This window comes from Manacus candei, unplaced genomic scaffold, assembly GCF_025592945.1.
Source record: "Manacus candei isolate 608988 ecotype Guabito, Panama unplaced genomic scaffold, ASM2559294v1 h1tg000065l, whole genome shotgun sequence".
Classification (NCBI taxonomy): domain Eukaryota; kingdom Metazoa; phylum Chordata; class Aves; order Passeriformes; family Pipridae; genus Manacus; species Manacus candei.
Window position 1 is genome coordinate 1,470,412 of NW_026138113.1, and position 25,033 is coordinate 1,495,444.

The 25,033-nt window shown below is 50.7% G+C and overlaps 2 protein-coding genes across 2 annotated transcripts in view; one reads left to right on the forward strand and one right to left on the reverse strand.

Moving 5' to 3' along the window:
- The window catches only part of ANKRD11 (ankyrin repeat domain containing 11), a 135,195-nt gene extending 129,325 nt beyond the window's left edge, over positions 1–5,870 (reverse strand). Inside the window, exon 1 of the mRNA XM_051805929.1 lies at positions 5,637–5,870. The gene's annotated coding sequence lies outside the window, so the exon portion shown is untranslated. The remainder of the gene's footprint in view (positions 1–5,636) is intronic.
- A 7,918-nt stretch (positions 5,871–13,788) lies between these two features.
- SPG7 (SPG7 matrix AAA peptidase subunit, paraplegin) overlaps positions 13,789–25,033 on the forward strand; it is a 28,037-nt gene continuing 16,792 nt past the window's right edge. Inside the window, exons 1-8 of the mRNA XM_051805937.1 lie at positions 13,789–14,051; positions 15,328–15,430; positions 16,350–16,439; positions 19,464–19,714; positions 20,504–20,643; positions 22,813–22,915; positions 24,378–24,503; positions 24,772–24,934. Of these exons, the coding sequence (XP_051661897.1) occupies positions 13,935–14,051; positions 15,328–15,430; positions 16,350–16,439; positions 19,464–19,714; positions 20,504–20,643; positions 22,813–22,915; positions 24,378–24,503; positions 24,772–24,934 (1,093 nt within the window). The 5' untranslated portion in view covers positions 13,789–13,934. The remainder of the gene's footprint in view (positions 14,052–15,327; positions 15,431–16,349; positions 16,440–19,463; positions 19,715–20,503; positions 20,644–22,812; positions 22,916–24,377; positions 24,504–24,771; positions 24,935–25,033) is intronic.

Below are 25,033 nucleotides of genomic sequence, written 5' to 3' on the forward strand. Positions count from 1 at the left end.
TAATATATGCTGCACATCACCGCCCTGACAGTGCCTTCAACCCTGACCTAGAAAAAAACATCACTTTCTCCTGGCTCCAGCAGCCAATTCCCTCCCCGTCACCACCACCCGCCTCGCCGAGTACGGTGGGGAAGTGTCTCCCAATCCCTCAGCCTGCCCAGGCTGCAATTCCAGCCTCTGCTCACAGCAGCTACACAGACACGAGCAGCATGACTTACTCACATGGTGAACTCCAGAAATGAGAATTAACCCGAGGATAGAGGGGTTCAGGAGTAGTGCTCTCTGGCAGCTCACGCCTTCCCACAACCAACACTGAGAGAAGCAGGAAAAACCAGGCCTGGCGAGATGCCGGCAGTGCCCGAAGGGAGGAGGAGTAGAGAGAGAGGGGAGGCTGTTCATGCAGAGAGCCAGCACCCACCACCCACCTGAACCCCTGCACGGGGGGCTGCTGAGACACAGGGCTCCCATGCCATCCTCAAGGGACTCAGGAACACATGGATCATGCTGGATGGACACAGGACCACACAGATCCCATTGGGAGTGACACAGGACCACACAGATCACGTTGGAGAGGTGCAGGACCACAAAGATGATGTTGGATAGACATAAGACCATACCGACCTTGTTGGACTGATACAGGACCACACAATCCCACTGGATAGACACAGGGCCAGTTGGATGGACACTGGACCACACAGAAGAGGGAAAAGGCAACTCACCAGGGAAACCACACCTCCAACAACCCTCATGGCCATCTAGCCACATTCACTTCACACTCCCAAAATGAACCATTCAGGCACCATCCTGCCCCACTGTCCTATTTTGGTGATTTCATAATTTCACTACATCCTACAACTCAAAGAAAACATTAGAATCAAGAGGAAGAATTATGGAGCCCAAAATACCCGATATAATTAACTGCACCTTCTAATATGATTATTTCCCTTCCTGACCCCAATTACTCCTTCAGTTTATTAAAGAGAACTCAAATACAGAGCAATGTTAACACGCCAAAGAGTCACACAAACAGAAAAAAAGTCTGAGGGTGCCATTACAAACAGAGTTAATGGAACTCCATGATTGGAAATGGATCTTGAAAGCTGTCAGATCAAAGCAAGATCTTCCTCATGTAAGGGCTGCATTACCCTCGGAGCCACGGCGCTAATACCATCTATAAAAATATTTTGCTCAAATAAGTGAAGAACAGCAGCGTTTCATCTGTCAAAAGGTGCAAGGCTTTTATGGGATTAGCCATTCCACACGCAGCATAAAAATTAGAGCAGATTTTTAAAAGCCCCCAGCTCAGCTGATGGAGACTCCACAGCCCAACGTGCACCCGCTTCCTTTACACGCACTCCAGGCCGAGCAGATTTTTCACTCCTATTAGCATTTAAGCTTCTTTTTACCTTTTTTTTTTTCAGCCCCTCGTAAAAGATTACAAATTGGCATCACCTACAAGCAGCCCCAGCTGAAGCAGCACCACCCAGACTCAAAGAAATTAATATTTTCAAATACCCAACAGTTGCATGAGAAAATCCACCAGAAAACACCAGTTCTCACACAGGAAAGCTGGAAAATTGGAGCGGAATACGCTCAAAACCAGCCTCCAGAGCACGGGCACTGACAGCTTCCCACCCCCCTTAGCAGCAGGATTCCAAAGGCAGCGTTTTGCCCAGACTTTTAAGGCTGCACAAACCTGCTTAGGACGCTTGTGATTTCAAATAATTGCCTACACAAGCTTTCCCTTACCATTGCTGGGAGTATTTTTTATGGCCGTGCATCGGTGGCACACAAATTACGTAACACTTGGCTGAGAACCCTCCGAAAAAGCAGCTCCGTGCCGCTAATCCCTCACGCAGGAAGGAGGAAAATATTTAAAAGCTGCATACAAATCATTCCTGTGAGTGTCGTGCAGACTGGTTTAAATTAGATGGGGGTAAAAATATATGTGAGCTGATCACGAAACCCTGGAATCTTTGCTATGGAGACACCAGTTTCTCTCTGCAGCCTTTTACAACCTAAATGCAGGGAATTCTCCCTGGCGATGGAGGGAGCACACAAGCACCTTTACTAGAGCTCATCAAGGAAATACGAGGAGAATAACAACCCCCATGTAAATATTTTCCAGTATTATTTGCTTTGCTGTACTGAAAAGCAGCAGTACCTGCCACTACTTGCTCTGGGTCTACCACCATCAAATCTTAATACCCAGGAGGAATTTCAATCTGTAAGGCAACTGCTGAGCCTGAAATTCAGGTACAGGGCAGGAAGAGGGGCAGGAAGAGGTGCAGACCTCCTAAGAAAGCCATCACTCCATAATTTTACAAAATGTAATTAACCAGCTCTGGCCCTGCGTGTTTCCTTCCCTCAGAGAAGGATTTCTTCACCGAGTAATTAGTCTGTCCCAGTTAAGACTCGAGTCACCACACAACATATTTTCCCCAAAACAAAGCCACATGCACTGTTTAAAAAAAAAAAATATTGCCATTTCCTCACAGCCACTTCACTCTCTTCCTAGTTTTTGCCTTAGTCACTGCCTGGATTTAAAACTCAGTGAAACACCACTATGGGAGCCTCTAAAACCCCAGGTTTATTCCCACACTGGAGACGCTTCATCATTCCACAGCATTGCTTCCTTTTAATGCATATAAAAGCAGGAGGTAAGAAAAAAAACACTCTTAGTACTTCAAACACATGTCCAAAAGCCACAACATAAAGACAAAGAGGGCAGATTAAACACTGTAAAGACACACTCGTCGGGAACCTTCCTTTGAAGTATCTGCAGGAAACACTGTCATCACGCAGCCATGTTACAATTACACAGTTAAAATAATCAGCACCAGTTGTAAGTAGCCCATCTGGTTCCCTGGAAAGGGAACACTGCTGGTACAGTATTGATTAACACGACGAGTCTCACTGACCCCAGAGAAATACATTTGTCTGCTCTGCTGAGCAGCGGAAGAACGCGGCACGACACCACGACACGCTTCGCTTTGTTCATGGGCATTTTGGGGGACTTAGTCCACTAAAACTTGAGCAGAAAATAAAATAATCTTACCAGGTTGGCTACCACACACGAAGGAAGAAATTAAGACAAAGGCGTTTTGCTTTGGGGCTTTTTGTTTTTTTGGTTTTTTGTTTTTTAGTTTCCTTCCCCCCATCCAAACCCAACCCAAACTGGACAATCTGCAGGTTTAAGTCTGAGAAAATGCTGTTGTAACATCATAAAAACAAAAAGCAGCCCATTAAAAAAAAAAAAATTCACCCTGAGCCATGTTTTTTTATGAAATGGAGAGACAGACTAGAGTTCATTTCTAAAAGCAGAAGCAGAACTGAACAGCAGAACCAATTGTGGAACACGAAATGCAACATCTCCAGTTTCCAGGCAGCCGCAGCAGCCGGCGCTGACATGGCCGGGGATTCTCAGCCACTATTTACAGCAGGAATAAGGCAAGTACAGTTTGGAATGAGGGCTCTCCGTGCTCCAGGCCCAGCGTGTTGTTCTCTGCACAGGCAGCTCAGTTTGCAGGAGTTTCACAAACCAGCCCTCGCTGTGACTCAGCTGAGCCTGGGGGTGCCGCAGGCCCCAGCTTGCCCGCCCAGGCTCACAGCAAGCCCTGCTCCGGGCTGGATGTGCCTCGGCAGGTCCGATACCTCCCGTGGGACTGACGAGTTCTCCTGGAAGCAGAGACCCGGAGCCTGGAAACCGCTGAGCTCCACAAACCCGGCACACCTGGGGCAGCACAGACACGGCTTTGGGGACAGACCCTGACCAGCTCACCCAGAGCCCCAGCGGGCACAGACCACTCCCGAGCCTGATCCTGCACTGCCAAGTGCTTCCCACAGAGAGAAAGCAGGTCACACCAGCAGGGCGTCGTTTGGTGCTCTAAGGAAACACTGTCCCAGAGTTTCCCCACTGAGGCACAGAACTCAGTGTACGCCTTGCTCCACATCACCTTCCAACCCCTTCCACCACCCCACAACCATCTGAGACTGCTCCAACCCAGAATCCGCCAGGAAATCCAGCCTGTAAAAACGCCAACGTTTTCCCTTTTTAAGCTAATCAAGCCAAATATTGAGTTCCTGGTAGGGCACACACAAAGAATGTGCTGGTGTCGTTTGGAAACATGTGAGAGTTAATCTCCTTTTCCCTCTCCAGGACTCCATGGAGTGGTTTTCCCCCACAGAAAAAGGAAATAATTGGAGTGGTTATATAAAAATGTTCCATTTTGTGAACAAAACAAAAAAGGAGAAATACACTGAACTCCAAGTTCCTTAAATTTATACAGATTTCAGGAAAGCACAGGGCCATTAGAGCTGTTTTCACCTAAAAATCTTTGCCTACGGAAGGATAAAAGTGGTGTATCCCCCATTTCAGAAGCCATCTCAGGAGGCAATTTTGCTTCAAGAGCTGCCTGGAATTCGCTCTCTGCCTATAGAGCCGTGTCCCCAGCGGTGAGAGAGCACTTTGTGTACAAAACCAGGAGGGGGGAGGGACCCTTTCCTGCAACTGGATACCAAAACAGATCCCCAAGGCTGGGGGAAGAAGCCAAGCCGTAAACACACGGCCCCTGTGCCTCAATGAAGGGCCCGTTTGGAGCCGCACACCCGGACAGCTGCTCCCTCTGGGAAAGGGCAGAGGGCACCGAGGGCTCGGCTCAGCGCGGCTCCCCCCGAGCGCATTTGCCTTTCTAAACATGAATCCGTCCCCGGGCTGGGGGAGGCTCGTCCTGGGCTGCAGCTGTTTGGGGGTGGGAGCCTTTTTTTTTTTCCCCCTCTCTTCCTTTTTTCTAAGGGGCAAAGGTGTCGAGCGGCCCCTCCCCGGCACACAAAGGCTCCTCGGAGGAGAGAAACAGGGAGCGATTTAAAGATTAAACCGGGGACTAAACCAGACCGGCGGGGCTCGGAGCTCGGGCCCTGCGCAGCACGGACAGGGCTAACGCCTACCCGAGATGATGAAATGGGAAACGGAAATTACCATTTCAGACAACTTTTGGTATTGTTCCTCCCAGCGCAACGCTCACCCCGAAATGCGCTTCCCACCCACCCGCCCCGCACCTTTGCGAAAAAAATACCCCCCCCCCGAAAAAAAAGGGGCGGGAGGGGGGCCGGGACGGCGGGCTCGACACGGTCCCCCGTGATCCTCACACGGCTCCCCACGAGCCTCCGCACCCCGAAACACCGACCAGCCGCCGGGGGTCTCTCTGCAGCCCCCAAACCACCCCCCGCCCACTCCTCTCCCCCCAGCTTCCTGCAGCCCCCTCCCACCCCCGGCCCCCCCCAGGTGTCCCCCCAACAGTCGCCCAGCCGCCCAAAGAGCCGCTCACCTCCTTCGTCACCCCCAAAAAACCGCACATCCTCTTCCCACCCTCGCTGCGGCGCTTCCTCCTCTCACCGCGACCCCCCGCCGGATGCCCTCGACCGCCGCTGACGGTACACCCCCTGACCCGCTGCCGGCGCCCCTGGTGCCCCCACCTCGACCCCAATCCCCTCGACTCTCCCCTCCCCCCATTCCCGGTGCCCCGTCCCGTCCCCTCCCCGGCCGCGCAGCCCCTCTCCGGGACGCCCCCGCTCCCTCGTCCCCAGTGCCCTCCGGTGTCCCTCCCCCGCTCCCCCACCGCCCCTCTGGCACTCACCGGCGCTGGGCGCTGAGCGGGCCGAGGGCAGCCCCGCGGCGGAGCGAGGCCCGCGGCTCGGGCGGCCCCGCCGCACGGAGGGGGCGCGGTGCGGGCGGTCCTGGGGCGGTTCGGGGGGTTCGGTCCCGCTCCGGCCCTAGCGCGGGGGGCGCGCGCCGTGGCGGCTCCGGGCCGCGCGCTCCATCCCCCGCGCGCCGCTAAGACGGCGCCGCTCATTGGCCCGATGAGACGCCGCCGCCCATTGGCGGGCGCGGGGATGGGGGGGGAGAACCGCAACAGCCCCCCCGCCCCGCGGCGCGCGGGGAGCGATGGGAGCGCGGCGCGCGCGACGTGTCCCCGCGGCGCCACCGCCCATTGGCTGCGCGCGCCGGGAGGCACTTCCGGGGCGGAGCCACGGGAGAGGGAGGGGCCCGGGGACCCCCCGGGATCGGGGACGGGAATGGGATCGGGGACGGGAATGGAAACAGGATCGGGAATGGGAACGGGATCGGGAATGGGAACGGGATCAGGATTGGGAATGGGAACAGGATCGGGAATGGGAGTGGGACGGGGACGCGCAGCGGGAGCGGAATCGGAATCGGGTCGGAACAGGCCCCCCAGGGCCGTGTGGGCTGTGCCGGCCCCAGGAGTGTCCCGGGTTTGTGCAGCCTGGACCGGGCACTCGCGGTGTGCCGTGATCGCTGTGGGCACCGACGTACCCAAAAATCAGTGTCGGGGCAAAGGGCCAGGCTGGGAAACGCGCCAGGGGGTGCTGGGGCACCTCTGCTCCCCGGGGGGCTTTCCCCGGGCCGGGGGGCACAGGGAAGTGAGACGGGACACGTGACAGAGGGCAGGGTCAGATGCGATATTGGGAAGGAATTCTTGGCTGTGAGGGTGGTGAGGCCCTGGCACAGGTTGCCCAGAGAAGCTGTGGCTGCCCCATCCCTGCAAGTGTCCAAGGCCGGGTTGGACAGGGCTTGGAGCAACCTGGGATAGTGGAAGGTGTCCCTGCCCATGGCAGGGGGTGGAACGAGATGAGCTTTGAGGTCCCTTCCAACCCAAACCATTCCATGATTCCATGACTGCAGCGTGTCTGTTTTGTACCACACATCTGCCAGAGCCCCCCAGTGTCACCAGGTAAGCCGAGTTCCCAGGGAGGAATCCCATGCATGGAGCAGATCCTGGAGGCTACAGGGCCCTAGTGTGGAGGCAGCTCCAGCACAGCTGTCACTGTCACTATATATTGGGGCTCAGGAAGGGGGACCTCTGCCCTGACCTCACCCAGAACTGTCCTGGGTTTTAACCCCCTTGTGCCAGGAGCAGGGCCCAGATCCACAATGGATTTTTTGGCATGTACAGTGTCACCTCGAGTCACTTGGCAACCCCAGGGAATGTGCTCCTGTGCTGGAGATGCCAGAGTCCCCCAGGAAGAGAATTCCCTGTGCTGGGCTCAGCAGGAAGGAAGGAGTGGCTCAGGAGCTTGTGTCCATTTCTGCTGTTAAATAACAGCAGGAGGGAGGTTTATTCTGAGCCTGTTAAGCTGGTCCTGTGTTCCACTTAGGCTTAGTCTTTTTATCTCTACCCATCTTCCTCCTCTGTAAGACCTACTAAACCAGTCAAAAGAAAGAGTGTTGGGATTTTTGGCTTCCTTTCCATTAAGCTTCTTGTCAGACCTCCCTGAAAACTCTGCAGGTGAGTGCTGGCCTCCGAGCAGAGGGGGAATATGTGTTTTCCTAAATATAGTTGTCTGTAACTGCTTTCTTGGCAACCTTGAATGTCATCCAGGTCAGAGATCCAGTGCTGAGGAGGAAGTTGAATCCTCTCTGTGTCACCCTGACCTTTCTCTATTTGAACACAACAGCCTGGATGCTCAGCCTGGGTCAGGGAGGGGCTTTGAAGTTCTTGGAGAAGGGAAGCTGACAGCAGGAGTGGGGATGATTTCATTGGGGGCTGCTCTGCTGGTTTTCTGGGTGAGACTTGTGCGATGGGGATGTTTATCCTGCCTGGGTTTGCTACCCTGGGCTGGCTTTTGCTCCTTAATTGCAATACTTAAAAGAGAAAGAAATTACAGTCAATTGTTGAGCACCTTTATCCTTCACTAAAGGTTGTGAGCTCTTAAATCCTAAAATAAATACCTTGGTGCTGAAGAGGAAAGAGAACATTGTGTGAGGGCAGGGAAATGAGGCCACTTGGGGAATGTGCTTTCAGGCCTATTTCTGTCTGTCCCAGCAAGCTCAAAGGACACCAACTTCAGGGACAGCACTCTGACCCTCCAGGCCTTGCTGTGGGACTCCTCCCTGTCTCATCTGGAGTTGGCACTTGGATCAGACCCTCCCCTGCTCTGGCACCTGTGAGTGACCAAACCCATCTCACTCCTTCAGCTGAGCTCCCCCGGAGCTTTACAGCATCTGTCTCGTGAGGGAAGGATCTGTTATGTCAACCTTAATGTCAAAAATTCCTGGTCTGTGCTACTGTGGGTGCAGTTCCCTGCTGACTCAGCTCCTCTCAGGATGAAGGGGTGGGAATCTATTTTTAATAGATGAGACAAGGTGTGATTTATGACTAGTACAGGGTAAATCCTGTGTGACCAGTCAGGTGCCAATATCAGAGGCCAAGAGAATAAAACTTCAGAAGAATTTTGATTAGAAAAATCTTTACTTTAAGCTTGGCTCATGTTTTAATTAATGTCATCTATTAACATTTTGAAGAGTGATAGTTTTGGCAAACCAAGCAGCCATTTGGGAAGGCAGCAAGGAGTGCAGCTGTTGTACTGCAGCAGGAACCTCCCCGCCTCTGCACACACTCAGTTTTACTAAATAAAACCATTTTAAAGCCATCTGTGTATTTGCTGTTGTTGTTAAGGACACTCCAATTTAAGCTGTTCCATGATGTGCTGCCATTAAGAAATAAAAGTCTGAGTTTTCACCTGCTTTACAAAGAGGTGGTTTCTCACAGCTCTGTGAGATGTGATTATGACTAAACTCATGCACAGCTCATTTGTACCTAAATCTGCCTTCTTGTGAAGGTTTAACTGCTTGGTACAGCTCACTCATCCCCAAATGAGCATTTTGAAGGTTTAACTCCTTGGTACAGCTCATTTGTCCCCAGATCAGCATTTTGAGGGTTTAACTCAGTGCAGCTCATTTGTCCCCAGATCTGAGTTTAACTCCTCCACTGTGCACCCAGCTGAGTCCCAGTGCAGCCCCAGGACTGGGAACAGGACTGGCGGAGCTGATTCAACTCCTGTGCCCGCACAGCAGCAGCATTTTTGGACCCCACAAAGCTCAGAGCTGCTGTGGTGGTGGATGAAGTGTATTTACATAGCTCCCTACAGGACTTACACCTGTGTGAAGAGTAAGTCCGTGGAGCTCTGTGCCTGGTGCATCCACAGAGGATGGATTCCGAGGGAAGTGCTCCCCTGCTGCTGGGTAAACACCTCGTATTGATGTTCCAGGTGCGAACTCGTGACAGCCCTGTTCTAATTACTGTTTTTATCATTCCTAATGACAGGCTTTAGGTTTCCAGGCTGCTTATGGATTTCAGGGGTGTGGAGTGACAGTTGCTCAGTGACCTCCTCCAGTGTGCAGGGTTTGGAGATGACTCCAGCCACCTCCCGCACACAGATGGGTTCCTGGGCTTCTCCCAAGCTCCACACGCTCCAGCAGCTCTCCAGGGAGTGCCCTCCTGCTGAGCAATCTGCTCTGAGTCACAACCCAGCTACTCCCTCCCCCTGCTCTGCCCCTTGCCCGTGTCACTCAGAGCATTGCTCCTTCCCTGTGCTGGCTTTTCCGGCAGTTTCTGAGCCCCGGCTGGCAGACGGCGCAGTGGAGCCCCCGTGATCCCCTGCCTCCAGCCATCTGTCACCTGCCTGTCCTACACTCCCGGGGCTTTAGAGGTGACCCAGAGATAGATTTGCACCCCAGCATCGTGTCCCGGGTTCGCCCTGGGCTGGGGAGCCTCTGTGCCCCAGGGAGGAGCATTGTCAGTGCCATGCTGGCCTCTCCAACGGCAGCAGGAAGCACTGGCAGTCACCCTGATCCCAAGCTGTTCCTGGAGGAAGGAGTAGGTGTGAGGGGTTTGGACTGGCTCATGCAAAAAGGCTGAACAAAGCTTTCCTGGTGAGGAGTTTCACTGTGCTTGAGGAAAAACCATGTAGTCTTTTAAGCACATCCTTTGTTCCCAATCCTAAGGTTTTCCTGGATACTTGGCGTTGCTGAGCTGAAGGGGAACATCTATCCCTTGACCTTGATTTGTCATCTGCAAAGAAATAATCTAAAAATCCCTGACAGAGATGCACTGTGCCAGGGGGTGCTGGAACATTCCAGGGACTCTGAGCCTGTGCAGACCTGGGCGGTTTGTCCTGCTGGAGCAGAGTCCTGCCTTAGCTGTTGGCGGGGCAACAGGGCAGTTTTTCATCCTTTAAAAAGCCTGAATTTATCTTCCAGCAGCTTCAGCTCTTCATTTAATCCTTTGACTCGTTTGTGAGAAGTCTGTGGATGGTGCAGTGGCCACCTGACTCCAAGTATTCATTCACTCCATTGGCAAAGTGCTGTGTGGAAATGGGTAAGGGATGGGCTGGGGGGGTTGAGGATCTTCCTGAGCCCTGGGGGGATGAGAGCAAGAAGGACGAGAGTGTCTTACAAGGAGCATGGGAATAGGAGAGGTGAGTTCTCAGACAGAGCAGGGCTGTGTTTGCTGTGGAAACTGATTCTCTTGGCCTGAAAAAGACAAGCTGTGCCTGCTAATTCTGCTTCCTGCTCCTAACCTGCTCAGGAGATAAACCAGGGATTTCAGTCTCCAATCCAGCACCTTTCTCCGGTAGTAAATACACGTGGCATTACTGAGTGATGTCATGGCTGGAGCACATCCCAGCGAGGCCAAGCCTGGATCAGGTTATATCTGTCCTCTCAGAATATTGGCTTATTCCCAAAGGAGCATATTGTCAGTCCAAGGGCAGTGAGTGGAGCCACCTTTCCCAAAGTCACCTCTGGCACACACAGAGGGACAGCCCTCACTCCTGCAGTGCAGCCTGAGCCACCCACGCAGGGCAGAACCTCCTGACTCTCCTTTCTAGAGTCACTTTGTGTTTGCACCAGCGAGGCAAAGACCTTCAGCCTTCCTTCCTTCATGGAGTCATGGAATGGTTTGGATTGGGAGGGTTAAAGCCCAACTCGTTCCACCCCCTGTCATGAGCAGGGACACCTTCCACTATCCCAGGTTGCTCCAAGCCCCATCCAACCTGGCCTTGGACACTTGCAGGGATGGAGCAGCCACAGCTTCTCTGGCCAAACTTATCATCTGGTTGCCTTTGAGGCACAGTGTGAAAAGAGGCATAGAAATCCTGTCAGCTCCAGCTATGTGGTGTGTCTGTAAATAACCAGCACTCCCAGTTCAGCACAGCTTTGTCACATCCAGGGCTGGATCTCCTGTCTGGGAGCGTTGCAGCAGGAGCTCAGCTGCCCAACAGACCTTAGACACTGCTTGTATCCTCTTCCACCCCTGGAAGGGTTCAAAATACACGTGGATGTGGCACGTCATGATACGCTTTAGTGGGCGTGGTGGGATTTGGTCAAAGGTTGGTAATCTTAGAGGTCTTTTCTAACCTTACTGATTCCATGATTGCTTCAGTCAAGGACCCTCCCAGCCCCAGCTGGAGGTGGTCTGTGCTGGGATTGGGCCTGTTCAGTTTCCATTGCCCTCCATTGTTGAAAAGGTGGGAGTTTGTCCTCACTGGAGCTGAGCTGTGAGGGAGGTGTGGAGGAACCCAGCTGACTGTCCCTCAGGTCAGCAGTCCTGGCTCAGCAAACTCACCTCCTGAAATGGTGCCACTCCTTAAAAAAAAAATCACGCCTAATTAGCAACAGGTGTCCTGGGAAAATGCTGGAAGTGAGGTGTGACACACCTGGAGTGAGATGGCAGCAGGGATGTGTGTGGAGCTGGCACCCACAGGGCTGGGGGTCCCACACCCCTCAGCTCCTGGCACACTGTGCAGTGGTTGCTGTATCTGTTTCCCACTGGAAATCCGTGCCTCTGCTAGAGGGAACCTCCCCCATTTGGCACTACCAAAGGAGTCTTTTTCTCCTCAAAGTGTAGCTGAAGGGTCAGTAACCTCCCCGTGGATCCTGCTGCAGGTGGGTGAGGAGGTGACACTCACCTGGGCTCTGGGAGCCTCACAGGGACGAGCCTGTGCCGGGACAAGGGACAGAGATCCCTCCCCAGGCAGCTCAGGTGACCCTCTCCTCCCAGCCTGGTTGCAGTGCAGTGTCCCCGGGCATTCCGGGTGGGATCTGTGGGTGGAGGTGCCCCGGCTGCCACATCTCCGCAGAGCTGTGACCAGCCCTTACAGACTAATTGGCACCAGTTTAATTGTGTGCCTGTAAATTGAGCTGTTTGACCCAGACAGTGACAACAAAGGGACTTGCAGAAGTGAGGGGACATTAACCAATGTGCCAATGGACCTTGCTGGGGGCAGGTGACAATTAACATCCTAAAAGATTCTTCTGGAAAGAGGATCCTAATTCAGACCTGCTGGGGAGGAAGATGATTAGTTACTACTACAACAACAACTATTATTATCATTATTATTTTCTGTAGCCCTGCAGCCTCCCATTCAAAAATGCCTGAGAAACTTTATGACAGGTAATTTAGGAGAACTAACAGCAGTTATACTAAACACTGTCTCGGAGCCACCTGGGGGGAGAAACATGGACAGGAGGGAGGAGAAAACACTGCAGAAACCATCCTGGTCAGCAAGATGGGAGAGGAGAAGGAAACACAAACTTCCTAGGAAGGGGAGATCAGACCTGTAAGCCTGGCAAACACAATATTCCTTTCAGTCAGGCAAGAAAGTGCAATTGTGGCAGGAGGGAGGTGATGTTTGCTCCCAAATGCCCCAGAGGAACTGCACAGGGCACTGAGCCCACCCAATCCACAGTGCACAGGGTAGGACAGGAAGGGATTACACTGGATTTGGGATCAGGGACTTAAAATACAACGACCTCGACCTCTGTGATCGCTGTGTGAGGGGAACTCACCAGTGCTCGTCCCTTGGCATGCTCGGGGTCACTGACTCACACCTCGAGTGCTGTGTCCAGTCCTGGGCCCCTCCAGAACAAACACTGATGGATTGGAGCATGTCCAGAGAAGGGAACAGAGCTGGGGAAGGATCTGGAGCACCAGGAGGGGCTGAGGGAGCTGGGGGGGCTCAACCTGGGGAAGAGGAGGCTCATGGGGGTCCTTCTCATTCTCCCCAACTCCCTGACAGGAGGGTGGAGCCAGGTGGGGTTCAGGCTCTGCTCCCAGGGAACAAGGGATGGATGAGAGGAAACGGCCTCCAGCTGTGCCAGGAGAGGTTCAGGTTGGACATCAGGAGGAATTTCTTCCTGGAAAGGGCTGTCAGGCATTGGAAGGGGCTGCTCGATGAGGTGGTGGAGTCCCCATCCCTGGAAGTGTCCAAGGCCAGGTTGAACAGCACTTGTGGCAACCTGTGCCAGGGCGTCACCACCCTCACAGCACATATAATGCATGTATTTGTTCCCTCACTTTCCCTTTCAGCACAGTTCTCAGTCCCTCACTCCCACTGCCGGTTTCTGCCAGAGCCCACTCCTACCTGGGGCTGTCAGAAGGGGCACCTTCCTCAGGGATAGCTGCACAGAGAGGGAGCTGGTCTCGTTCCTCTCTGCTCAATCTAACACTGCAGGGGTCGTTTCTTCCCTTCCCTGCCGACACACTTATGTGGGGTTAGAGAGATAAAATCCCAGAGCACTCAGTGCTCACACCACGCCACTCCAGTGCCCGGCCTCTGCAGTGCCTGCCGCGGCCTCCCTCCTCTCCCTGCAGGAACCTTCTCGCTCCTCCTAGGCGTTGTTTCTTCTCCTGCCTAAATATTTGGGGGCCGGGCCGGGCCCTGCCTGCGCTGCAGAGCCTGGGCAAGGCCGGGCTAGGATGGAACGGCGTGCTCCAGGGGACGGGGCCAGGCCGGCCCTAGCTAGAGTCTCGCCCGTAGCCCGCTCTAAGGGCGGCGGGCCCAGGCCAGGCCCTGGGGCCGAGTCAGGCCTTGCCCGGGTGTTCAGACCCGGCCGACCCCCCCGTTGCCCCGGTAACGGAGCGACCTGTCCCGACATCCCCCGCGCGGCACCGCCCAGCCGCCCGCCATCTTGAGGGCTGGCAGCACGGCGCCGCCGGCCCGCTTCCAAGATGGCCGTCCGGCCCTCAGCAGGCACTTCCGGCCGCCCCTCAGCCGCGGTCCCGGTGGTGCCGCTACGGCTCGTCTCGGGCCCGTCCCGCCCGTGAGGGCTCTGGGGAGCGGCACCCGCCGACATGACGCTGCTGCTGCGACTGGGGCTGCTCCGCGGCCGCTGCAGCTGTTGGAGGCCGCCCGCCGCCGCCTGGGCCCGGCCCCGCGGCGGTACCCTCGGCGGGGGACGTGGCCTGCAGGTAACGGGACCTCACCGAGCACCGGGGGAGGAAGAGAACCGGGCGGGAGGGACGTTTGGCTGTTCGGGAGGGTCCTCAAGTTGTGCCATCCCGAAGGTCGTCTTGTCAGCGCTGTTGGGCAGCGACTTGGGAAACACCGTGGGAACCATGGAATGGTTTGGGTTGGAAGGGACTTTAAAGCCCGTCTTATTCCACCCCCTGCCATGGGCAGGGACACCTTCCACTAGACCAGGTTGCTCCAAACCCCATCCAGCCTGGCCTTGAACATTTCCAGGGGTAGGGCAGCTACAGCTTCTCTGGGCAACCTGTGCCAGGGCCTCCCCATCCTCTCAGCCAAGAATTCCTTCCCAACATCTGATCTAACCCTACCCTCTGGCAGCGGGAAGCCATTCCTCCTTGTCCTGTCACTCCAGGTCCTTGTCCAAAGTCCCTCTCCAGCTCTCCTGGAGCCCCTTTAGGCACTGGAAGGGGCTCTAAGGTCTCCCTGGAACCTTCTCTTCTCCAGGTGAACACCCCCAGCTCCATCCCCCGACCATCTAACGATATGGAGGGAAAACAATGTGGGATGTTGTTTCATGCCAGGTTTTTCTGGCATCAATTTAAATCTTAAGCTGTTCTGTTCTAGAGAGCATCAATCCCAAGGTTGCCATCTTGCCCCAGCACAAGCTGGAAAAAAAGGGGAAAAACTGGTGAAGGGTTTCAGCCTGGTGTAGGAATTGGAACCTGTGCAGTGGAGGGGAAACAGGGAATCACATCGGAGAAGGGCCAGACTTTTATTCAGTGAGAGAATTAGTAAATATTAGTTCAAATGTTCTTGAAGTTGCCTTTAAATGTGAATATTCACTGCAGGATTCCTGTTGAGTTTCCTTCAGGGATACAGGAGGGTTAGAAATCCTTAAAATTTCCTTTTAAAAGTCCTTTTTTCCTTAAAAAACTTCCTCCTAAGGTAGGGAAACTTAACGTTTTAAGAACTGATTTCTAACATACCTTTAGAATGAAAAACAGAGATACAGGAAGACTAAATATTAAGTGTTTTGAGTATGTGTTTATGTTTATACCTGTGCTTTCTTTAAACTGGGTTATAAACAACATCTCCAAAGTCATGTGGGGAGTGCACAGAACAACCAGGAGTCACATCCAGGGCTCCCAGCTGCTCTCCTGACACTCACCCACAACATTCCCGTGCTTAGGAATGTGAGTCTCAGGGAATATGGAGGTTGAGCCTTCACAGCACTGTGCCAATGGTTGTGTTGTTTTCCTTTCTCTCCTCCCTCAGACTCTCTTGGCACAAACACTTTCCCCCCCACGTCAAGGTCCTGGTGGAGTCTTGATGAAACAGCACTTAATCCGAGATCCAGTCAGACTTTGGAATCTCCTGGGTGAGTCCTGAGGAGGAGGAAGGGAAAAGGTCTGATTTGATAAGAGAACTGACCTTTCCTAACCTTCTCTCTGCCTTCCCAAAACTGCAGCAGAGCTGTTCTGTTCCTGGCTGTGGGAGCTGGGGGTTTTTGCAGGGGTTTAGGGTTTGGTTTGGTGACAGGGATGAACAGTCCTTCCCACAGGGAGCTCAGGGGATTAAGGAAGCACCAGAGTCGTTAGACCTACAGCTAATTTTAAATCTGTATATTTTAAATTAGAGAATCTTTCTCTTCCTGATCAGCAAAGCCCCAGACAAAAACATCTTCACTTTTGTCTGAAATCCCATTGGATGGCCTTGCTGGAAACCTTGGAGTCATGGAATGGTTTGGGTTGGAAAGGACCTTAAACATCATATTCCAAACCCACTGCCATAGGCAGGAACACCTTCCACTAGACCAGGTTGCTCCAAGCCCTGTCCACACTGGCCTCAGACACTTCCAGGGATGGGGCAGCCACAGCATTTCCTGAGCAACCTGATTTAACTTCAGTACCTGTTTTTACTTTAATGAGCATTTCTAGTCCCTGGTATGGGGCTGTTCCTATCTTCCCATTCCAGTGTTAACCATGGTTCTGCCTTGGGAATTGTGTCCATTTTTCAGCACTAAAGCAATTTCTCCAAATTATTTCTGCCATGCCATTAAAACAATCTCTGACCAAAAAGATGTTGTTTGTATTGTAAAAAATATATACATTCTATAAGGGAACAGAAGGAATCTCCCTCAAGTGAGGCTGTCCGGGTTCCTTGGCACACGAAGCTCTTTGCCTGGGGGAATGTGGAGCTTTCCCTCCTCTGCCTTTGGAGCTCACATGGATTTCTGCCATCCTCAGTCACCTTCTCACTGCCCTTAGCAGTAACCACTGACCTCTGCTTGCCTGCAGGTAGCACTTACTGGTTTACTACTTCCAGCTCTTGGAGGAGTAGCCAGAAGGATGGAGGATCCAAGAAGAAATCTCCACAAGAGGAGGACGGTATGTGTGTGCCAAAAAGAGATTTACTGAACCAAACTCTGTGTGTGTGAGGGGAAGGGGCAGACAGGGAGGGAGATCCACCTTCCTGCTCCTGCCTCTGGGTAGTTCCCTGTACCTGTAACTCACTGCTTGTACAATTTGTGGCTAAGAGCAAGTTTGAAGGAGTATTTTGGCATAGATGATGGACTGTAAGATTTAAATCAGATCATATAAATTATAGAATCCTGGAATGGTTTGGATGGGAAGGGACCTTAAAGCTCATCCAGTTCCAAACCCTGCTATGGCTCCAGACCTTTGTACTGTGGGTTGGGAGGCACTTAATGTCATGCTTAAGTGACACAGGTTGTAATAGATTTTCATAATTTATTTTATAAACCTTTCCCTGGGTATCATCACGTGATGTGAGCAGTTGCCTTTTCCTTTGTTGTGCTTAATAGTCAAATCCTCTTGGACTTTTTACTTCTTAAGTGAGAGGTCAGTTGCTGCTGCTGACAGCCTGGCTGGTGTCACTACAGTGTCCTTAAGGCCACAGCAGTGGCTTTTCCTGCTTGATCATTTAACTGGGATGAAGTCTGCAGTGAGATGTGAGTGCAGGTATCATGGAGTCCTTGGGAAGGAAGTTGGAGTTTGTTGCCCTTGGTGTGCAAGGCCACAGAATGACTGAGCACAGCCTCTGGAGGTGTTGTAGCTGTTAAAATCAGTAAACAGCAACGCTCCATGTTCGGTGGCCTCTTTTCTCCTGTGATTAATGGATAGCCTGGCTTTGGGAGCAGGAATGCTGCCCCATGTCTCCAGGGGAACACTTGTCTCTGCAGTAATTATTAAAAAGAACTCTTCAAACTGTCACCACAGTGCTTGCAAAGATTTTAATCAGAGAGTTCAGATTTGGGGTTAATGGCAAATCATTGCTTGGTGGAGGCTCATGGAGGCTCAAAAGCTGGAAGTATTCCCACAGCTGTTGCTTGCAAGTGTCACATCCAGTCGCTGGGACTCATTTCCTGAATACTGTGGGGCAGCTTGTGGTACGGTGTGGATGTTGTGCTGTACAGACAGTCACACTTTACCTCAGCTGAGAAAGATTGATATTGTCCTTAATTAAATGCAGAGTTGAGGAAATCTTGGTGTTGCCTTCCAGCTTTCTAGAAATGGAATTTTCCCCTGAAATTACTCAGCTGCAGGTTAAAGGTCCTAGACAAGTCTAATTCCTAGAAATAAGGGAAGTTGTGTCAGGATGTCTAATGGGCAGGTCTCCCCCTGGAGTGATGGTTTTGTGATTACACCCCCAGTTGTGTGTGTTTAGGGCAGGTTATGGGCCTCCACTTGGTCTGAAATGTAATACAGAAAAGTGCTTTAGCAGGAGTTGACTCTGACACCTCCAAGGAACTTGCACAGCTATAGATGGACTTTTCCTGTCAGAACTCACTTTTCTGCAGTAGTTTCTTTTCTCTGTAGAATCTTTTTATTTAGAACTTGCTGAGCTTTTCAGGATGTTGCCCAGACTATTCCTCTATCATTCATAGATATAGATACATATACATATCTATATATATATAAAAATTTTCTTTAATAAGACTGTCAAGGATGTCATCCTGCAGCTTTGGGATGAATTCCTTAGTCCTAACAAAGCTGGATCCAGCAGATAACACAGAGTGAGGGGATGGCAGTGGAGAACAAAGGGGGTGGGCTGGACGTGGTGTCTGAGCTTGTCACGGCCTTCTGAAATGATGATTTCTCTGCCAAGCTGCTTTGTGTCTATTTAGGAACAGGCCTTTCCTTTCCAGCATGGAGCAGAGCTGGGAACCAGTGAAAAATGATGCTGTGCCTCTGAAGGACAGAGGACTTTTTTTAGCAGCTGCCTGGGTCATGTGTTTGTCCCTGGGTTTTGTTGCCGCGTGCGTAGGGTCTAATTGGTGGCCGGTGATAAATGCTGGTGTCAGGACACTGGTTACGAATTTGCAAATAAATCGAATCTGGGCTGCAGCACTGGTGCATTAGAGCCCAGTGGCACAGAATTAATTTATTTCTGGGTGTAGAAGGGTATTTATGTGTGCCGTGGTGGTAGTGCTGTTAAATTGTATATCAAGAGCAAGTACTAAATTATATATTGAGAACACTCACGTGACTGGAAAGAGGAGGAGATATTTGTTGTCATCTGAACAACTCAAACACTGACCAGCAGTGACATTGAACTGAGCTGTGGCAGTCCTTTACAGCCCATAGAATTGTAAATTTGCCTGTGCAGTGCAGAAAAAAAAATGTTAGGAGACTGGAGAAAAGGTTTGGTGGCAAATAATCGAAGTAGAACATCCCTTTTCCTTGTGTCATTGCTTCAGTGTGGCACTAGTACAGTAAAGGCAGGGAAAGCATATCCAGTATGGGAATTTCTCTTGGGTGCAGATCCTTAATATGGGCAAGTTATCAACCCCTTTGAAACATGAGATGAGTTGTATAACATGGAGGAAAATCTGGGCAATTTGGTTAACAGGCAGATGGATTTGCAGTGTATTTGTGTCCTGTGCTACCTCACATTCTTTGCAATCGCAGGTATTTCCTGAGGTAGGGGCAGTGGTGTTGGTGTCACGGTGCTGGTGCCAGCAGGTCATTGAATTGTGCTGTGGGATTTACCAGTGACACTGGGTTTACTCCTAATATTTCCCATTGGATACATTGGCAACAGCCTGAGGACTGGGTGGTGTGGACCCATGTTATATAAAGTGGGTTATAATCATTCTGGAGTTTGATTTCTAACAGGAGTCCCCTGGCTTTATTCGACCCCCATCCATATGGGACCAGGCAAGTGAGAGTCTCTCGTTTTGAACTGGAATGATATTTGGTGGGTTTTTAGTGGGTTTGGTGCACTAGGACCATATGAAGCACAGTCCTGCAGGAGAAACCAAACATGCAACACAAAAACCCTGACAGGTTCCACTGCATTAATCTTTGTCATTTAATTATCTCTTCTTTGGATCAGAAAGCTTCACAATTACATGTCTATCTTTTTTCCTCTGGATCTTTCTTCTTAAGAGGAGGAGAAACGCAGGAGAAGGGAAAATCAGATGCACCTGGAACGTCTGCGGGCACTGCTCGTCCTCACCTTCATCGTGCTGATGCTTCGGTTCCTGGTCAGCGAGAACAGGGAAGGCACCAACATCTCCTGGAACTACTTTGTGAATGAGATGTTGGCCAAGGGGGAGGTGCAGAGGATCGAGGTGGTGCCAGAGAGTGACATCGTAGAGATCTACCTGCACCCAGGAGGAACTCCCCATGGACAAGTTGTGAGTGACTTTGTACACAAATTTGCTCTTCTCTGATTCTTTCTTTCTTGTATTTGAAGTTCAGGGGACTTCTATTACTCATATCAACCTGGAAATTAGGACTTTTAGTTCAAATTGTAAAAATAATCAACAATGGTCTGGGAAAAAAATATTTTGTATGTCTAAAAAGCTGGGAAATTCAATAGTTTTTTCAGTCAGATATAGGAGAACATGTCCAGGAGATTGTAAACTCTTATTACTGGATCTTCTTTCGAAAATTTTCTCCTATTTGGATTTTAGTTTTGAGTGTTCTGTCAAACTCCATCAGCCTTCCTTCCTAAACCTTCCAAAATGGAAACAAAGCATTGTGTTTACATCCAGGAGTTACCACTAAGAATTGTTACAAACTGGCTTGAGACATTAAAATACTGAGGTGGAATCATGGAATCACAGAATGGTTTGGGTCGGAAAGGACGTTAATGATCATCCAGTTCCACCCCCTACTGTGGTCAGGGAACCAGAACAGGGAACTGCTTTTGGATACATCTTATTTCATTTGCATCTCCTTGTTTATAGAGAGCTGAGGCTTAGTTCCTGACTTTTATGCTTTCATAAGGTGCTGGAAAGACCAGAGGGTTCCTAAATTCATTTGGAGTCCTCTGCTTGTGAGTTCATAGGTGCAGGATCAAAGGGTGTGACATAAAGATAATTTTTCCCTGACCTGTCAATGCTGTGCACCTCTGCTCCTTGCTTATGTATTTATACCTAATCAATAGTACTGACCTGCTGCTCTGGCCTGCCTGTCCCCAGAACGTGACACTGCTGTACACCATGCGTGTGGCAAACATCGACAAATTCGAGGAGAAGCTGAGAGCTGTGGAGGATGAGCTGAATATTGATGAGAGAGAGAGAATCCCCATTTCCTACAAACACCCTGGCTTTTATGGAAAGTATGACATAAATTTGTCCTTACTGTGTTGGTGACAACATCCCTCGCTTGGAGGGGAAAGTCACTTTCAGCTTAATGCTATGTAAATATAGAGCAAAAATGTGGGCTCGGATTTGGAGCATTTAATGAATATTTCTGAAAGATAAGGTGCTCTAGATGTACCTTAATGTTTCCAAAATGAGGGTCCCAGGAAGGTGTCTGGATTTGCAGGATGCAGCAGACAAAATATTTTGGGTTAGAGTCACCAAGCATTCTTGCCCAGCTGAGCACTTTTTGTCCTTATAATCAATTATTCAAGTACAGAGTGTGATTAAAAAATCCTGACACAAGTGATGTTACATCTTGGTCTGTGCAGAAGGCTAGGGGTGCACTGAAATGCTTCCAGGGAGGCCTGTGGTGGTTCAGGCTGCAAAATTAAACAGTTTTGACCTGTTTGTCCCAGAGCAGGTCTGACCACAGCCTACTCTGGTGCCACGTGCTGGGTGGAGCAGCTTTGGTGCCAGCACACCAAACCTCAGTGAGAGGAGCATTTCTACTAAACTTACAGCCCTTCCTGCTGCCCAAACGAAGAGCCTTTGCTTTCAAAAAAATGCTCAATACTTTTCATTCTGAAATAAACTGTTAGGAGCAAGAAGAGTGAATAGCAGATCTCACCTGCTGAAGTGGCCTGGTTACCTGCTTCTGCACCAGGCAGAGCGTGTCACATGCTGTTAGTAGCTCAGAGGATTTGGACGTGGTGATTTTCCCTCTGGAGGTGGCCAGTGTGTGTAATTCCTCCTCCCAGGCATCTTGCCAAAGTGTGAAACAATGTCATGTTTGTGTGTGAGTGGATACCTGAGCCTGGATTTTGTCTGGTACTTGTCCTCTGATCAACATTTGCACATTTTTAATATATAGTTTTTATGACGATAAGCTTTTTTAATTGATCGTGCAGTACAAGCCCTTTAGTTCAAACTCAGAACTTGCTAATTTTTTCAGACTTGTGTGTAGCAGGAAGAGAGGACTGAACAGACAATCAGCCACCAACACAAGCTGTTTCCCTGCCCCTCAAAAGAGATTTAAAAAAAAATTTTTAAGGGTTGTGATGAGGTGTGAAGTCTCTCAGGAGACCTGATGAATGTCTGGAGAATTCAGAGTCAGTCTGGAGTTTGAATGTGTGAGGTGCAGAGCCCTTGGACTCGGCTCACTCTGCAGTGTGGGTGCTCAGGGTGTTTCAGAATTAATCCTGTTTGCAGAGCAGACAAACTGAAGGTGACTTTCAGGTTTCAGTGTTACCTTTGGATTTCTCACTGAGCAGAAACAAATGCAGCTGGGTATAGAGCTCATTCTGGTCCCTTGCTTCAGTAAATCGTCCCTCTGTGAGAGGCGGAACACGCGTTCCTGGTGTAAAGATAAGGCACAGAAGTCTGGAGAGGGTGGATGATTTCACAGGCATGTGGAGCAGAACAGGGGCCCACCAGTTTCAACCTGTCATCTGACATGGGATCATTTTTCGTGCTCTTGGGGCATCCTTTGTTTAGAGCTCAAAAAATATTTATCCTCAACATGTTTGTCCTGTAACAGTGTTGGACTGGAGTGTCATCCCTGCTCCTCATCTCCCTCCTAATGCAATGGGTATTCCAAAGGATACGGAAAATTGACAGTGTTGGTGCTGGAGCAATTCTTTGTGCCGTAAAGGACTCCTGAGAGATTCGCCCAGGGAGGACAGGGCAGGCTCTTAATGGGAGACCAAGCCTGGAATTTCTGCCAGTGTGGGATTAAGTGAGTTGGAATCTCCCTAGTGTTACCAGACACAGGTCTTCTGCAGCAAGCTCCCTTTGGATGCACTGCCAGCCCCGCTGGATTCTGCTCTGGGTGTGACCTGACCGCCTGAAGGTGCTGTTTGTTTTAGAAGTAGAAATGCCTCTGAAGGGGATGGTGAGGTTGAATTCCTTCCACAGCTGTAGGCAGTGTTTGCCAGTGTCCTCTGCTTAACTTCTCAGGTTATGTAATAGTTGGGATATGGGGTTTTGTATATCTGTACAAAAGCCTGTAAAAGTTCCATTTTTTTAGTTGTGTCTGCTCATAGCCTAAATGGCAGAACATTTAAACACTGAAAATAGCCATGTTGGGGAATATTGACCAGGTTGTGCCTGAATACTTCAGTTTGTACCTGTCTTTGTCCTTCTAGTGATGTCCTTTCCCTGATAGTGACATTGGTGGCCGTGTCCATGCTGTGGAGCATCTTCCGCCTCTTCAGGGTGGCGAGTCGGGCCGGAGGGTTCAACGCCTTCGTGAGTAGCCTGGATTCTGAGGATGTTTTGCAGCCTGCGGGTAGTCCTGGCTTCTGCTGGGCTATCTCCTCCCCTTTTTCCCAGCAAAGTCAGTGCAGGATAAGGGTGAACTGGTGCCCAGGACTCTCCAGTCTTGCCACATCTTGCATCCTGTGCTGATCATCTCCCTGGCTGGTACTTTAACTGGCCTTAGCCGAGATCCGTTCCCTTCCCAAAGGCAGGAAGGGCTGAGCTCAGGGAATTTCAGTCCAGTTTGCTGTTTTCAAAGCTTACTAATGAGCTGCAGCTGCAGATGGTGTTTTTCACTGGGCCCTGCCAACATGCCTCCCATACAGCCAGAAGTAGGAACTGCTGCTTTCTGCAAAATGAGTTCTCAATTTATAAAATATGTTCAGATTCTGGAGTTCATTATGTGTTGGCCTGTTCCGTTCCTGCCGCATGTCTCGCTTGCAACATCAGGCAAACCTCCTTCTCCCCTCTCCCACTCTGGCCTGGATCAGCTGATGAAAGTGCAGGAGTCAGCCCAGGGTGCTCTGCCACTGACCACAGGGACTGGGGATGAAAACACAGTGAATTCAGCTCCTTGTTGGATTTCCCACTCAGTCTCCTCCGCAGTTCTCTTTGGCTTTGAAATCCTCTTTGAACAAAAGGATGCAGCTGCTCTCAGAAAGAGTATTTCAAAGAAGTGTTGAGTAATGAGGCCTTGAGGACTGGTTTGTGTCCTTGCCTAAGTGGGGACAGCCAGGCCCCAAGTTTAACTCTTTCTTTGGGTATTTCAGAGGCCTCAGAAGCTGTAAACTTTCTTGTGAAAGAAAAAGCCTGTTTTGGGTAGAACATGCTGAGCAGTTACGAGTAGGATGTTTAACTGAATTCTTGGTTTGACTCTCACTGTGGCTTCACATGCATCAGGGGACGGAAATGTGGTGGCTGTTCAGTTTGAGAACCTCTAGTTCTGACCTGGGGTTTGTTCAGCAGAAACCAGCAGCAGCATCAGACAGCAGTGCAAAATGTCTGTTTCTATGCATTTGTAAGAAATTATTGGTAATTATTTACCATCAACACATATTCCTGAAAGCTCTATCTTTCCCATGTGGTATTAAGGATCAGAGCATTTAGAAATCAGGGAGACGATCCTGAGTAAGGTTCTGGATGCATGTTTTTAAGAAGTATCCCTGCCTGGTCTACATGGAGTTTGAGCTGGATTGTGTTGGGACTATTACTGTGGATTTATTCTGTCACTTCCCAACGTGAATAAATGAAGTTAGAGTCAACAATCCATCTGGGAAGTGTCTTCAGAGCAGAACTAGTGAAACACCAGTGTTTTGGTGGGCACTTCGGTGGTGTTTTGTAGGGACAGCTCATACCTGGGCTGGGCTGGGCTGGCTATCTTGCAAAACATAGCAAACAGCCTTTTTTCAGACTGTTGTCCAAGTTTTTTCAGTCCTTGTGCTGCCTTCCACAGAACCAGCTGAAGATGGCTCGTTTCACCATTGTGGATGGGAAATCTGGAAAAGGGATTGGCTTCAAGGATGTAGCAGGAATGCATGAGGCAAAAATGGAAGTCAAGGAATTTGTGGACTATTTAAAGGTATATAAAAGTAGAACGAAATAAGTGTATTCTGGGATAGATGGCTGACCTGGGGAGGAGGAGGTGTTCTGCTCTTCATTCTTCGTGATTCTGGGCAGCCTCTCATGAAATAAGCTCTGTATTTCCAGTTCCCATGCAGATGGAGCTGCTCCCATTGGCAGCTCAGAGCTGCCCAGGCTGAAAACAGTCTCAGGAAGCTCTGGGAGGCCACACTGTGGTGCAGGTGCAGTGGGAGCTGTGGGTCTGACCTGCTGTTTTTTCTTTCCAGAATCCTGATCGCTACCTCCAGCTCGGGGCCAAGGTGCCCAAGGGCGCCCTGTTACTGGGCCCGCCGGGCTGTGGGAAGACACTGCTGGCCAAGGCTGTGGCTACGGAAGCCCAGGTGCCGTTTTTGGCCATGGCAGGCTCTGAGTTTGTGGAGGTGATTGGAGGTAAGGTGCTCTGAGGATCGAGGGGAGCTCACTTGCTCCGTTGTGCAGTCGGAGCTGGCCGGCTTTGCTGACAGGTTTAGGTACAAGGTTTCTCTGTCC